This window comes from Grampus griseus, assembly GCF_964374135.1.
Source record: "Grampus griseus genome assembly, chromosome: 12".
Classification (NCBI taxonomy): domain Eukaryota; kingdom Metazoa; phylum Chordata; class Mammalia; order Artiodactyla; family Delphinidae; genus Grampus; species Grampus griseus.
Window position 1 is genome coordinate 18,012,667 of NC_139006.1, and position 16,247 is coordinate 18,028,913.

The following is a 16,247-nucleotide window of genomic DNA, read 5'->3' on the forward strand; positions in this document are numbered from 1 at the left end:
TTTGTAAATTACCTCTTCATGTACTTTGTGTAATTTCCTACTGGGATTTTCATGTTTGGAATCTATAAAAACTTTATATATGAAGGATATCAACTCTTTGGTATATGGTGTAATTCCCCCTTCTTCTTTGTTAACTTTACTTTTGAAACACTTGCTGGAAGGTAATGGCAGGGATTCCGGCTTCTGCTCACTTGTGCAGATGGTCGGGTAGGGAAATGGATCCTGAGACCAGCTGGCTGTACATTGGCTTTTGTGTGGATGTGCTTTTCTTTTGGTTTTCACCACCTCATGGAAGCTGTCTTATCTCCTCCAGTTTGAGAAGTATTCATACTGTTTCACACATGGAGGACCCCGGCCAAGCGGAAGCAAGTCATTTGCCGTCTCCTCCACCAGGTGCTCTCAGCCTCTGGTCCTGGTGGTCAGCTGGGAAGGTCTGGCAGCAGCTGGGCTGAGGAACACGCCTGCTCACCAGCCTGCCAAGGCTTTGTCACCTCAGCCCAGCCACACGCCCTAGGCTTGGAGAGAGGCCGCTTCTGCACATGCCTTGAAAGGGTAGAAGGAGACTGGCAAAACTAACTTCTCTCCTTTTGTGCTTAGCAGTGGGCCCAGAGCCACGAGGAAGGGAATTCAAGGGGAGGAATTAGCAGCAGCCCCACATGTGTCCCGTTTGGCATGAGTGGACAGGTGTTAGTTAGCCCTCCTGTCCTTGGGGATCAGGCGCACTTGTTTTCAGCTGAGCTGTGAAGGTTTGACTGTGTTCCATCTCCACTCGTGTTTTCTCGTGGCTCCTTCCTCCCTAGCCTGCGTGAACAGAATGCCCTGGCATTAGCAGACGGGAAAAGGACGCTGTGGTGCAGCCCAGGAGACCTCAGGCAGGTGGGGCTGCTGATCCTAAAGCCTGAGCGCTGTCAGTGCACATGTCAGTTGGACAGCCCAGTGGAAGTTGGGGTCCGAAATGACCCATGAGGAAGCCTGGGAATACCAGCTTGGTGTCACTTCCTGTCCCCTAGGCCCTCTGGTTTACTTGGGAAGTGGCTGTGGTGAGTGATCAGCTCTGACATCCTGGTTTCCGTTACACTCCCTGAGTTTTTCTGTTCCTCTGTCTCACTGCCGCTGCCGGGATCAGTACAGGCCTTTCTCAGGCCCGGTTCACCATCACAGCCTCTTAGCCCATCCCCTTGCTTTTCGCTTCTTGCTCTCTTAAGAGGTCCAGTGTGCTAGCGTCAGACCACTTGTCATCCTCGTCTCTACTTTCCATTAAAATTTTTGCTACTCTTTTCCAAGACCTGGCTTTTGTCCCATGGTAGCAGTCAGACTTCTGGTAGCGGTCAGCACCAGGAGTTTGGTTCCGAGTTGCTCTGATTGTCCTGCCTGTGTTGGAAGCCTCTTGAAGGCAAGGTTGGTTTGCTTGTGCTGAATTCTCCACTGCATGTAGTTGGTCTTGTGGAAACGCTCGTGAGCAGTCTCCGCTCTCAGACCAGAGTGCTGATGTCTGGAGAAAAAGCTGAAAAATGGAAAAATTGCCTTGGCAGACTGAGGAAAAAGCCACAATATCATAATTTGGGGGAGGAAGGATTCCTCAGTTTCAGATCTGTCAGATAACTTCACTTTGGAGTTTCCTTATCTGTAAAAGGGGAGGGCGGGTTAGAGTGGATTGTCTTTCCATTCCCACCCAACTCTGAAAGGCTAATTTCCCTTCATTCTTTTTTTTTTTTTTTACATCTTTATTGGAGTATAATTGCTTTACAATGGTGTGTTAGTTTCTGCTTTATAACAAAGTGAATCAGTTATACATATACATATGTTCCCATATCTCTTCCCTCTTGCATCTCCCTCCCTCCCACCCTCCCCATCCCACCCCTCCACGCGGTCACAAAGCACCGAGCTGATATCCCTGTGCTATGCGGCTGCTTCCCACTAGCTATCTACCCCATGCTTGGCAGTGTATATATGTCCATGCCTCTCCCTCGCTTTGTCACAGCTCACCCCTCCCCCTCCCCATATCCTCAAGTCCATTCTCTAGTAGGTCTGTGTCCTTATTCCTGTCTTACCCCTAGGTTCTTAATGACATTTTTTTCCTTAAATTCCATATATATGTGTTAGCATACGGTATTTGTCTTTCTCCTTCTGACTTCCTTCACTCTGTATGACAGACTCTAGGTCTATCCACCTCATTACAAATAGCTCAATTTCGTTCCTTTTTATGGCTGAGTAATATACCCTGGTATATATGTGCCCCATCTTCTTTATCCGTTCATCCGATGATGGGCACTTAGGTTGCTTCCATCTCCTAGCTATTGTAAATAGAGCTGCAGTGAACATTTTGGTACGTGACTCTTTTTGAATTATGTTTTTCTCAGGGTATATGCCCAGTAGTGGGATTGCTGGGTCATGTGGTAGTTCTATTTTTAGTTTTTTAAGGAACCTCCATACTGTTCTCCATAGTAGCTGTACCAATTCACATTCCCACCAGCAGTGCAGGAGTGTTCCCTTTTCTCCACACCCTCTCCAGCATTTATTGTTTGTAGATTTTTTGATGATGGCCATTCTGACTGGTGTGAGATGATATCTCATTGTAGTTTTGATTTGCATTTCTCTAATGATTAATGATGTTGAGCATTCTTTCCTGTGTTTGTTGGCAGTCTGTATATCTTCTTTGGAGAAATGTCTATTTAGGTCTTCTGCCCATTTTTGGATTGGGTTGTTTGTTTTTTTCTTATTGAGCTGCATGAGCTGCTTATAAATTTTGGAGATTAATCCTTTGTCAGTTGCTTCATTTGCAAATATTTTCTCCCATTCTGAGGGTTGTCCTTTTGTCTTGTTTATGGTTTCCTTTGCTGTGCAAAAGCTTTGAAGTTTCATTAGGTCCCATTTGTTTATTTTTGTTTTTATTTCCATTTCTCTAGGAGGTGGGTCAAAAAGGATCTTGCTGTGATTTATGTCATAGAGTGTTCTGCCTATGTTTTCCTCTAAGAGTTTGATAGTTTCTGGCCTTACATTTAGGTCTTTAATCCATTTTGAGCTTATTTTTGTGTATGGTGTTAGGGAGTGATCTAATCTCATACTTTTACATGTACCTGTCCAATTTTCCCAGCACCACTTATTGAAGAGGCTGTCCTTTCTCCACTGTACATTCCTACCTCCTTTATCAAAGATAAGGTGACCATATGTGCGTGGGTTTATCTCTGGGCTTTCTATCCTGTTCCATTGATCTATCTTTCTGTTTTTGTGCCAGTACCATACCGTCTTGATTACTGTAGCTTTGTAGTATAGTCTGAAGTCAGGGAGCCTGATTCCTCCAGCTCCATTTTTCGTTCTCAAGATTGCTTTGGCTATTCGGGGTCTTTTGTGTTTCCATACAAATTGTGAAATTTTTTTGTTCTAGTTCTGTGAAAAATGCCAGTGGTAGTTTGATAGGGACTGCATTGAATCTGTAGATTGCTTTGGGTAGTACAATCATTTTCACAATGTTGATTCTTCCAATCCAAGAACATGGTATATCTCTCCATCTATTTGTATCATCTTTAATTTCTTTCATCAGTGTCTTATAATTTTCTGCATACAGGTCTTTTGTCTCCTTAGGTAGGTTTATTCCTAGATATTTCATTCTTTTTGTTGCAATGGTAAATGGGAGTGTTTTCTTGATTTCACTTTCAGATTTTTCATCATTAGTGTATAGGAATGCCAGAGATTTCTGTGCATTAATTTTGTATCCTGCTACTTCCCTTCATTCGTTACCTTGATCTTTCTCTTGAAATTAAAACTGTTGAGCTGTTTCTGGATCTTGAGTTAGGAATTTTTCATTTCTTTGTCATTCTTGCCCTGACACATTTTGCAGTTTTCTCTGGCTACGTGCTGCTAAAGGAAATTTGGATTTGCCATTTGGCTACATATTAGAAGAGCAGACAAAATGCCATACCATTCTGTTATTTTTCAGCTTTTCATTTGTAAAAGTAAAGCTTTCACTCAGGGGCATGATTTTAATATACTTTTTGTTCTCCCACAGACACGATGAGGCGAGTGGTACGACAGAGCAAGTTTCGCCATGTATTTGGACAGGCGGTGAAAAATGACCAGTGTTACGATGATATCCGGGTTTCTCGAGTGACCTGGGATAGTTCCTTTTGTGCTGTCAATCCCAGATTCGTTGCCATAATCATAGAAGCGAGTGGGGGAGGAGCGTTCCTTGTACTCCCTTTGCACAAGGTAAGTCATCTGACTTTCCATCCTGTGAGACACCCTCCGGTAATCTCTGTTTAGTCAGTAATAGACTGATTTTGGAGATTGATAGTCACTAAGCATTGTGTGATTTCTAGGAACATTAGACTTGGATGTAATTGAGCTTAAGTTCCACACGCTTTACTAACCACATCAGTTTTTCTCTGACAGAGAATCATTAAACAGAATGGCAAATTCTGTTCTGGGTGTGCTCTCTGCGGATGAAAAAGATTCTTATAATGATGCTGTGAGCATGGACAGGCACAGGAATTTTATGATTTGGTTCATAATCATCCACTTTTCATAAAAGTTTTTCCCAAAAGTGCAATTTTAGAAACAGTTATGTTTTTAAATGGGCAGAAATTGATAAGATTATAAGGGAATCTTTTTTGTGTGTGAGGTCATGAGGACTGAGACTTTTCGGTTTTGCTTTGTTTTTGGTTTTGAATGGTAAATGGGATGAGGGCTCAAGAAAATGTCCGCAAACAATGCAGATTTCAAGTCTGGACAGCAGTAGGTTTCAGCATAGGATCTAAACAGCGTTAACAAGCGGTGGAAATAAAGGCTCTGTATTGAAAGTGGTTCTGTGTGAGTTTGAACCCGCTGGGCTTCCTAGTTCTCCCTTCTTCTGACTTTATCCTTCCAGAGAGCCCTCTCCAGTATATGGGAGAAGATTGGAGATTTGTAATTTTCTGCCTGTTCTTGAAAATTGTAGATGAAAGTCTGTACTAGCTTTAACAGGAAATCCCAGAATTGCAAATAATGGGGGGTGGGAAACACTGTGAAGAGAGAGCTTGGAAAGAGTCATTTTCTGATTAGCTTTTAGGAGGAAAATAAGTTTGGTGAGTCCTGAGCCCTAATGATAAGGATGCAGATGTTGGGTCATGTTACAGCTGTTTCCACTCTGCTGGGAACAGTGGGTCTCCCTGAGTCTGAGCCATGCCTAGTAGAGGCATGTCTCATCATAATGGACCATGTGATTCTGAAAGTGGTTACAGTAACATGAATTTCTGTCAAAGTATTGTATTTTGGTGTTTTTTCCTTAGGAAAACTCTTGCTGGGAAAACTTCCAATTCTCTTGTACTTTTCATTCTCTCAGATGCTCATGACTAACTTGTTTTATTTTAACATCTGATTTGTATCTCAGTGGCTGGATTGATGTGATATTACACAATAGAACCATCTCACTACAGAGGAGATGGATGCCTTTGGGGAACAAATCTGACATATGTTTCCAAACGTACTTTCTTATTGGCGAAGTTGTTAATCATGTTTTAAAGGAGAATCTTTTCATTAAATTGAAATTAAATTTTCTACTCAGATACTTTTGCTTTTGTGGAGGAGATTGTTGTTTCAGTGATGAACAATACATTACACTATTGTAGCTGTACTTACCTGATTTGGGAGTTTGGGTTGGAGTTTAATGCCAGTCGCGTTTGACCTCCACGATTTTCTAGTCGATTTGTTCACCAAGAGCAAGGAGCATTTGGAAACTTGACTTTTCAGTTGTGGGTCTTATTGCAGCCAGCTGAGAAGACACCTCAGCTTGTCAACCAAGGTCAGGCACTGAAGTACCATGATCTCTTTTGAGTTCAATAGGGATAAATTTACGACTTTTTGCTTCAAAGAAGGAGAATAAGCCAATTAAGAAGCTCCAAATAAACTTTTGAACGGCTAATCTTCCTCCAAGTTCAGACAGTTCTCTTCAAGTCCCACATTCACAAAAGGCTCTGTGAGTCCACCTTTGCTTTCACAAACCGTGGGAAACTTAGAGTTACATTTATACTGTTTAAGGGGGCCCTGTGTGCAGGTCCTAAGCTAACTGGATCTTATGCTTTGGTTTTCAGTTGCATTAAGTGACCAATACCTAATAAATAGGTTTTATTATTTTGTTCTTCAACCAGCTGTTTAGGAATTGGGACAGAATAAGTTGCTTCAGAAATTATCATGTTTGAACGAAACATTGGTTTTTGGAGGAGCCTCGAGGGTCTGTCTTTTTCCCAGGCTTATAATACATTCTGTGTGGCTCTACTCCTTAAATATTAATTTGTGTTGGAAGAGGTGACATTGGCATAAACTAAGCCCAGTGACACCCATTGGAAATAAGGTCAGTACTTGGGGTTATCGACTTTTATAATCGACAGGTTCACACGTATTCTGGGATTTTTGTGTATTAAAGTGTGTGTATTGAGCCCTTAGGGTCAGTGTGGCATCGAGGAAGGAACATGGGTCTGGAGCCAGGGGTTCAATCCTGTCTTGGTCACCGACTTGTGGTGAGACATGGATATGTCACTCTGTCCTTATGCTGTCCCATATCTCTACCTGTAACGTGAGGGGCTCTATATAAAAGTGATTTTCTAAATGGTTCTGAAGAACTCTGAAGAACTTAGGGGCAGGATAAAGATACAGACGTAGAGAATGGACTTGAGGACACGGGGAGGGGGAAGGGTAAGCTGGGACAAAGTGAGAGAGTGGCATGGACTTATATATACCACCAGATGTAAAATAGATAGCTAGTGGGAAGCAGCCGCATAGCACAGGGAGATCAGCTCGGTGCTTTGTGTCCACCTAGAGGGGTGGGATAGGGAGGGTGGGAGGGAGACGCAAGAGGGAGGGGATATGGGGATATATGTATATGTATAGCTGATTCACTTTGTTATACAGCAGAAACTAACACACCATTGTAAAGCAATTATACTCCAATAAAGATGTTAAAAAAAAAAAAAAGTGGTTTGCTACCCAAAATTCAGCAAAGGAAACACTGTTGTTCCTTTTCTTTCCCTCCTTAGTGTCAACACGTAACTTTGGGAAGTAGATGCCTTTTTACTCGTGGCTGCTTTTCCTCAAAGGGCAAGGCTGAGCCCAGCAAAGAAAAGTGGTCTGTGGCTCCTGTAGACAGTTCTGTGTCTCGGGAGGTCTTAGAAGGATCCGCTGTGATGGCGGGGCCTAGCCCGGAGCCCCGAAGTGTCAGGTGACACCCACCTTTCTTTTCTTCCTAAGACCCTGTCCCTTGACTACTTACTATCTAGGCTTTTAGAAAATAGAACTATGCTCCACGTTGTCAGAAAACCTGCATTTCTGCCTGCATTAAAGGGCTGATTGCCCTCTGGATATCTATTTCCTTATAATTTTAGTATAATAATGAAGATTTGAATACGGATCGTAAGTTTTACATTTTTACAGATATTTCGTTGTTCATATAGTACGAGGTCTTCACTGTTCTTTGACTATGCACGTGTAGTTTGATTGTCTATAGACTGAGTGTCTGCTGGGTGCCATCTTTGCTCTCCAGGAGCACTGCATCTGCTTTTCATTGTGGTCAGTTTCCCCGGCCCCCAGGAGATTGCTGGTACTGCGGTGTTTGTCTCACCTTTAGAAGTGCAACCTTGAAGGACGAAAACATTGGGGACCTGAGTACATGGTGAACCCACTGATCCTAGTACAGGACTCTGCCCTGGAAAAGAGATCCTACAACTTCAGTGTCTTGGCAAGTTTGAAATAGTTTTACAATGAGGTACTGCTTTTGTTTAAAGGCAAAGAAAAACCAAATTCCCACATATAATAAGAAGTGATGCTTGAAATGAAGATTGTGGGAAATGATGCTCTGGGTGTGTATTGGGCTCCTGTACGTGTTGATGGCAGTCTAGGATTTCTCTAAACATGAACTTAAGGAGGTGGGTATGGTTTTTAATCACTATCTCAAGAGACTTCTGGCAGAGTGTGTGTGTGTGTGTGTGTGTGTGTGTGTCTGTCTGTCTGTCTGTCTGTGTCCCCCCGCTGCTTTTTTTTTTTCCTGGTTATAGTCAGCCAGGTTGGTTTTAGTGATGCTTTGGGGGCTTTCTGTCCATGTTAATATTGAATATGTGTGTACTGATCTTAAGATGTATTGTGACTCTTTCTGAAAGGCTCCCATTTTAAAGCATGGCCTTCCATGAATTCTTCTTCAAAGTTAGTTAGCGTCAGCAGTAAGTAGGACTTACTGCAACCTCGTGAGGCTTATGATTAGATTCCAGGAGAATCATGGTCTCTGTCTTCCAGGACTTCAAATTAAAAATGGAAAGAGTGGTAGAGACAAATACATTGACACATACACAGCAAGAGGTAAGCTTAGGAATGCATATATGTTTATTTAAGTGTATGGTTTATGAGGTTTTTGTTCGAAAGGTTTTATTAGAGAAAGTAGGATTTTAAGAGATCACTGCTGGGGGAATACGGAAAGTGCTCAGCCCTGAGGTGGGGCGATTTAGATTAGCACACATGATTCAGGGTTTCTTTTGTCATGCTTCCCTCAAGCTGTGGCATGCTGTTCAGTCATGACTTCTCAAGGTGTGACTTAGTACATTTTCTTCTTCTTTGGTCTTTCATAGGATGAATAATATCAGTCTTGTTGAACAGAAGTTGGCTTTGTGGTTTTGGCCGTTGCGTTCTCCCCAACTACACAAGCTGCCTTGTCAGGAGCACATAGGTTCCAGCCCCCTGTGCGCTACCACGTGGGCACGAAGGGCACGAACGAGCCTCTCCTTGTGCAGGAGCCACGCTCGTGATGTGAGACCAAGGCATTCCCATCCCTGTTGTGAGCCACGGTGGCTCCTACAAACAGCAATGTTAGATGTGTGTGGGCACAGGCGTGCACATACACACTAAAACTTCAGATCCCAGTGAACCTGGAGCAAGGGTTGAGGGAGTTGGTTAGAATTCTATGCTCTTGATGTCTTGACATCCGCTTGGAGGGAGGATGCAAATTGGAGGGCTCTTGTCTTCCCTAATCGCTTTCTCCCTTCCTCCCTTGACTGTTCTTACTTTGGAGGATTGGAGTGATGGCTAATTTCATCTTCCCAGTAATTGCCTAGGAGAGCAGCTCTGCTCTGGGCCATGATGGGAATGGGTGTGGCCAAGTCTTTGTCAGCCTTTTGGGTCACTGTCTCCTCTCTCTTCTTGCTCCTCTGGTGTAGCTGTGAGGTGCCTTCTTATACACAGTTATGTTTCTCCCATATATTTTAAGAACTGTGTGTGGGAATATTTGGGATCTTGCTTTATTTATGTCTGTGAACTATCTTTTCAACTCATTTTGTAGTCTTTCTCAACTAGAGTTTTGTGAAAGAATTCAGCCCCTACAGAAAATCATTTCAGTGAATATTTTCTTAGTTTTCTCAAGAAAGGGACATAGCTAAGCCTTACAGATGGATAGGAGAGAAATTAATCCATTACATAAAGTAGCTGCCTTAGGGCATTAGGACTTAATTCCTTCACAGAACCCAGGTTGACAAGGGCTGCTTTAGTGTATTTTTCTGTCATATTTATTGAAGAAGAAATTTATTGAGGAAGAAATCTTGATTCATTTCAGTCAGTGTTCTAAGTGCTCCTTCTTAATGTTTAGTATCCAACTCAAATTTTATCTCCAATTTGCTGAGACAGTGGAAATCATCCTCTGGGATTCCTTAGCTGCTTGTCTCATGCCACTAGTACCACAGGCTGCATTATCACATTGTAATGTAATTATTTTCTTAGCCACATAACAGATAACGAGAGGGTGGTTGGAATTATATGCTCTTGATCTCTTGACCTTCGCTTGGATGGAGGATACAAAATGGATGGGTGTATGGTAGGGTTCTCCAGCATCTCACCTTACTCTCTTGTGGTAGCAGCCTCCAAGATGGGCTCCAATGGTTCTTGCCTCCTTGTGTCTTGCCGTTGTGTGGTTCCCTCCCACATTAAATAGGGCTGACCTGTGTAGCCACTAGGATATGGAGGAATTGATGGAGTGTGACTTCTGAGACTCGGTCATAAAAGCATATTGGCTTCTTTATTTCTTTTGGAGCTTTCATGCTGTAAGGACACTCAAGCAGCTCTGTGGAGAGGTCCATAGGACCGCCCGCCAATAGCCAGCACTGACTTACCAACCACGTGAGTGTGTCATCTTGAAGGTGGATCCTGCAAACCTAGCTGACACCTTGACTCAGGAGAACCCTCAGCCAGAACCATCCAGATAAGCTGCTTTTGAACTCCTGACCCACAGAAACTGTGTGAGATGAGAAATGCTTATTGTTTTAAGTAGCTGAATCTTAGGGTAACTCATTAAGCAGCAGTGATAACTAAAACATGTACAGTTGACCCTTGAAAAACCTGCCACGGGGGTTAGGGGTGCAGACCCCTTGGCAGTTGAAAATCTATATATAAGTTTACAGTTGGCCCTCTGTATCCATGGTTCTGCATCTGTGGATTCAACCAACCATGGATCTTGTAGTACATATTTTTTGGAAAAAATTTGCATATAAGTGGACCTGCATAGTTTAAACCTGTGTTTAAAGGGTCAGCTGTATTCTCAGGATGTGGCACTTGACTCAATAATGTTAAGTCACACAATGCACAAATAAATGAGTAATTCAAAGCGGCCTAAAAGGCCTTTGGATAATTTTAAACACTCTTTCCACCTCTCCTTTTAAAAAAAAATCTGTATAGATAGATACATACATATAGATATACAGCATTCTATAATAAATCTTAAATGAATAATTGAGGGATTCTGTAGTAGTAATATCAGAAATATTACCAAAGCTCTATGAAGAGCGAATTGTTGTTTAAGCTTAAGTGAAATCTAAAACAGTACTTTAAAAAAATTACATTAATTCATTCACATACTTATTTCTCAGACATTTGAGCACCTGCTCTGTGCCAGGACCTGTTTCGAATCTTGCTCTTAAAAAAGCTTTGCTAACAGTTGACCTCGATCTCTCCAATGGGGAGGTTTGTCTGTGTCTAAAGGGCTCTGACACAGCGATGGGAGATGAGTTCTAAATGAGGCTCAAGGAAGATGTCACAGAGAAGGTTCTGTTGGAAGTTGGGTTTCTCCTGAGTGTAGGAGCCAGGGATGAAACAGAAGAGGAGCCCAACCAACTCACTAAACTGATGTGTTAGAAGAGGGGCTCTGTTCCCAGGAGGGCGAAGAACGGGGGGGGGGGGCCACATTCCTTCTTTCTGCGTTGGGATGGCCTTTTCTCGTATTGGAGAAATGGAATGCTTGATTGGAGGGGGATTGGGAGGAGCTGTAGGACAGCTTTTTGGTAGAAAAATTACACACTTCTTGGCTCTTTTTTTCCTTCACTTCCAGTGTAAATAGTACAAAACTAGTGTTTTCCTTCACTGTTATATGGAGAAGAACCAGGGTAAGCACTGCTCTGCATTTTAGGATTTTTGTTAAAACTGGATCTACGTGGCATCTTTCCACTGTTTCAGCTTCAGGAAAAGGCAGTGACTTCATGTTATATTCATAAAAATAAGGCTCCAGAGTGACATCAGAATGTGCTTGGAGGGTCCCCTTCATATATGATGTCTTAGTTTTTGCACACGGTGGCGTTGCTGTCATACCTCTGTTCTACAGTTGCAGAAATTGAAACTCAGGCTGAGTGACTGCCTGGAGCTGTGGGGTCTTCCGTGGATTAGAACCTAGGTCTCTGAATCTTTATTTGGTTTGTACATGTATATGTGTGTGTGTGTGTGTGTGTATATATATATATATATATATATAGTTTTGTTTTGTTTTGTTTTTTTGAGGTACGCGGACCTCTCACTGTTGTGGCCTCTCCCGTTACGGAGCACAGGCTCCGGACACGCAGGCTCAGCGGCCATGGCTCACGGGCCCAGCCGCTTCGCGGCACGTGGGATCTTCCCAGACCGGGGCACGAACCCGTGTCCCCTGCACCGGCAGGCGGACTCTCAACCACTGCACCACCAGGGAAGCCCTGTACATGTATATTTTTGATTAACATTTTTTTCCCACTGAGTGTGAAAGATTTTTTAATAGAAACCGTGGTCTAATTGACACTTAATCCTTTGCATTCTTTCTCTGGGATTAGAAGACTTAATAACAAAAACACTAGCCTGTCAGGGCTCTGATTCTGGCAGCTCGGAGAATTGTCTCAAGGTTTGGAAAGTGCTTGGTCTCTACCGTGCCTTGCGAGTAGACAGTGGCAGTGATGGAGTCGCAGCAGCTCACATCATTGAGGGCTTCCTTTAAGTGCCAGGCGCCGTGCTGATAAGTGCCTTCTTTCATGGACTAGTTCAAAAGAAATGGCAGTCTCCCGATGGTGCTTTTCTCTGTGACCCCCAGTTACTGCCAGCACCTGCTGGATTTGCATTGGCTGCGCCTCCCCCTTACTGTACGCTGCTGACAGGCAATTTCCATTCCCACAAATAGCGGTGCCCCATTTTGGACAAGGGTGGCGATGCTAGTAGCCCTTTGTACAGATGTGGACATCTGGCACAGGGTAGCTTTGGTGTGATGGGCAGGGGCTTTTATTCAGTGCCAGTGTCCTGATGTGTCCTGGGATGCCCATTCACCGCCTCCTGAAATAGATGCTGTCTGTCTGCTACCCTGAGCACCTTAACTGTCAATTGTGTGGGCTGTGAAAGGCTGGGAGGCAGGGCAGGGCCAGCAGTGGAGGATGCGGGGTGGGGGGCACCAGGTGCAGAACAACGACTTCCAAATTACTTCCTGAGCTGCCAGCCCCACGAGCATTGCACGGCCTCATTACCACATGAAGTGCCACAGAAGGACCTTTTCATCTGCTCCCAGTGACTGTTTTCCACAGTCTTGTTGGGTGGGGGGGGGGATGGGAGGGGGACACCCTACTCACCCCCAGTTAACAATGGAGCACAAAGTCCTGGCAGAAGGAATCTTACCATGTACCCTGGGGCTATTTTTGATTACAGTGAGTGGCTGTGACTCAGAGTGTGCCCTGGCAGATGACGGCTCCCCCCTCCCCTCCCCTGCCTTCCTCCTACCCCCTCCCCTGGAGATGAGCAAGCAGCCTGTCCTTTGTGCGTTTCCTTGGCCGGCCTCTCACGCTGCTGCAGTTCACTGATATGTCCACAGCAGCCGGCCTGCAGGCCTGACAGGGCTCTGACAGTGGTTTTTACCATATATGGCCATCAGAGCGCTGGGGCTGTCAGCCGGCCAGGATCATTTCCTTCCTTTGCTTTGATTGGCTGCCTGGCTCGGAGAATGGTGGGATCTGGGAGTGTGTGGTGAGGGGAAGCCACTGAGTCAAGTGCAAAGAACATTTAACTCTTTCCTGGTTTTCTGGAGCGTGAGTCTGGGCTGAGCACATGGGCAAGTGCTGCTGCCAGAAGCCGCCTTGTATAAACGTGATGATGACCCAAGTCAGGGAAGCAGCGAAGAGCAGGTTTCTGAATACTGATTACTCTACTAAAATAGACTCCAGGTGCAATGGACAGATTTCTGCTGTCCCCGTTTGTCCAGAAGCCTCTTTATAACCATATGTAGTAAACGTTCTGCTCTCACCAAGTTGAATTCCATGCTAGTTGGGGGTGGGACCTGAGCTGAGTCCAGGGAAGGCTGAGCCTGGAGGGCAAGTGATGAGCACAGCACGTGTTGGCTTTCTCAGAGGAACGGGGACTTGGGTTTCCTTTCTGGCTGAGCTTTAAGTCGGGAGTAAATGATACAGGCTACTGAATTGGGTCTCTGCTCCAGTCCTCCTGCTGTTTACAACCACTGCAAGATGTGAGCTGCCTCGGCCATGCAGCCCAAGGCATTTGCCTAAAGAAAAAGAAAAAAGAGAGCTGTGATATTTTTCTGTTTTTCATCCCCACTTCAAGAAGGGTGGGTTTTTGTTCTGAGGCTTGTGGGTAAACCAGTGCAGAGCTGGGATTGGAAGGGGTAGCTCTGGGGCTTTTCCTCATTCACCAAGGGTCCCATGGGAGGAATCTCCAGTGTCATTGGAGATGACAGTACCAAGGGTTAGGCAACAAGTTACTCTCCTTTCTGCTTGGATATTAAATGCTTTGTTTTAATTTCCTGTATTTGCACTTAGTTCCATAGTTCTTTTGCTTTCCAGTTTTTCCTTTCGAGCTGAATTGTATTTTGACTAGGTTCTGCCTCATCTTGGGCTCCTAGTTTTTCTTTGTTCTCAGACCAGAGGGATCGTGTGGAATTACTTGTCTGCATTGATGAGGGTTTTGCTTTATAAATTTTCTGCTAAGTCAGGAAGTTAAGAAATAGAGCTTCTTCATTTGCTGTTGTGTATTTAGGTGTGGTTGAGTAAGGAAATGCCAACTCTTCCACCTTTTTGCTTTGTGATAATAAAATATCCATAGTTTTATAGTAACTGCCCTCAAGTTCTTAATGGACTTTTAAAATGGTCTGTTCACTATTCAACGCAGTTTTTAAAGAGGACCTGTGATGCCAAAATGGTTTGCTTGGCATTTTCACTTGTGCCCGTAAAGACTGTTCCTTTTCACTCACAGGCAGGGGAGGGCTCTCAGCACCATGCTGCCTCTCCCTGGCAGCTGTGGCGGCTGGCTTACTTTCCAGGACCCGGTAACCCAATCTCTATGTGCTATTCCAGAGCACCTCCTCTCACCCTCAGGGTTGGCGTTTCTGGTTCCCTTAAAGTAAAACCTCCCCAGAATGTTTTATTCCTGGGCCACGAGCTGTCACTCTTGGTGACCAGCCTGTCAGCAGGCCCTGTACTGTGTGCATCGGTCTTCCTGGTAAGCTGCAGGGGTCCCTGTCTTGCTCTTCTGGCCAGTCTCTCCCCTGTGCCACGACCACTGTCACTGTAGCTCCTCCCTGTGAGGGAGCAGGGCCTGAAGAGATTGCAGTGGAACATGTATCCACATAAATAATACTGTTCCAAGAAAAAGGAAGTTGAAAAAAAACGAAAACCCACTTCAATAGATATCCTTTTTTGACTCCTTTGAACTCTGCACAATATGAATGGAGGCCTTATGCCCAGGCTGCAAACTTTTCCTTTGCTTCCGAGCACATGTTTGACTTAACCATTCTCCTTGTGGAGGGTTCAAGAATTCTCAGGGTATTACTCCAAGGCCAGTAATGAGGTATTATCTCTGCCTTTGAAAAGATCTTTTAATGTATGGACAATATGATAAAGTTACTGAACTTTGGACACATCAAGTGATTTTGATGAGCATTTTTTCCTAAAATGAAAACCTGTATGAATATAAAGTAGGGAATGAACAGTTTGAAAATCTTTGTTCCTTGAGTCAGGGTGGGGGGTGGAGTGGGGCCTGTTTGGGCCTTACATCTGAGGGTGGTGTAACCAGTTTGGATAAATAATAAGCTCAGATTATAGTAATGGATTATAAAGTGGCTGGATTATAAGAAGAATGCAGATGAGAAGTTTGGAGGGAGGTCCTGGGAGGGAGCTTCCTGCTCTGGACTAGCTGAAGGAGATGGCCTAGGAAGCGATCACAACCCACCGCCCCAGACCAGCTTGTGTTTCTAGAACTGAATCCAGAGTGTAAACTAGAAGGACATTGTATGTCGAATACCCTGAGCATCTGAAAGGGGAATATTTGATTTGAGTGATAAAAGTAATGGGTGTCACTTTTTGGCACCATAGGAGTTTTTTTTTTTTAACTTTGTGGAAATGTATGTTAGTTGTGAGAAAGAGTAAGCCTGCTGGGTAAAGTGTTATGTGGCTTTAACCAATGTTACTTTTGGAAGGAACCAGTAATTATTAGATTGAGCCTCGTTGGCACCAGTTTGGTAGTATCTTCAGTCTAATATTGAGTGAGCTAATGTGTGGATCGAAAACAATTACCATGTGAGGGGTCTGTCTTACACTAAGAAACAATCATTCTGAATGATTAATGCAAAGGTCATATGGGAAGCATCCCAATGTTGTATTTTGAGACTTTGGGAGGGTGAAAATATCTGCACCTGTAAAATACGCCATTAGCTTCCTTGAAAATACATCCTAGGGTGGAACTCCTTTATAGAAACATCTATGAGAAGATTTCTGTACGTGTCTGTTTGTATATATTAGAATTCTTTTGATTGAACGGTAGTGTCTTCGGCGTGTGGGATGAGTGCACTTCCTAAATATGGATGCCTTTTTGAAAGGAGATATGACAAATGAGTAAGATAGGACCTCCCTGGTGGTGCAGTGGTTAAGAATTCGCCTGCCAACGCAGGGGAAACGGGTTCGAGCCCTGGTCTGGGAAGATCTCACATGCTGCAGAACAACTAAGCCCATGTGCCACAACTA

General features: G+C 44.0%; 1 protein-coding gene across 2 annotated transcripts in view; it reads left to right on the plus strand.

Annotated features, from left to right (window-relative positions):
• CORO1C (coronin 1C) overlaps positions 1-16,247 on the plus strand; it is an 84,981-nt gene that overhangs the window by 26,604 nt on the left and 42,130 nt on the right. For both annotated transcript variants that reach the window (XM_082667101.1, XM_082667100.1), the window contains exon 2: positions 4,007-4,206. In XM_082667101.1, the coding sequence (XP_082523227.1) occupies positions 4,012-4,206 (195 nt within the window). In that variant the 5' untranslated portion in view covers positions 4,007-4,011. The remainder of the gene's footprint in view (positions 1-4,006; positions 4,207-16,247) is intronic.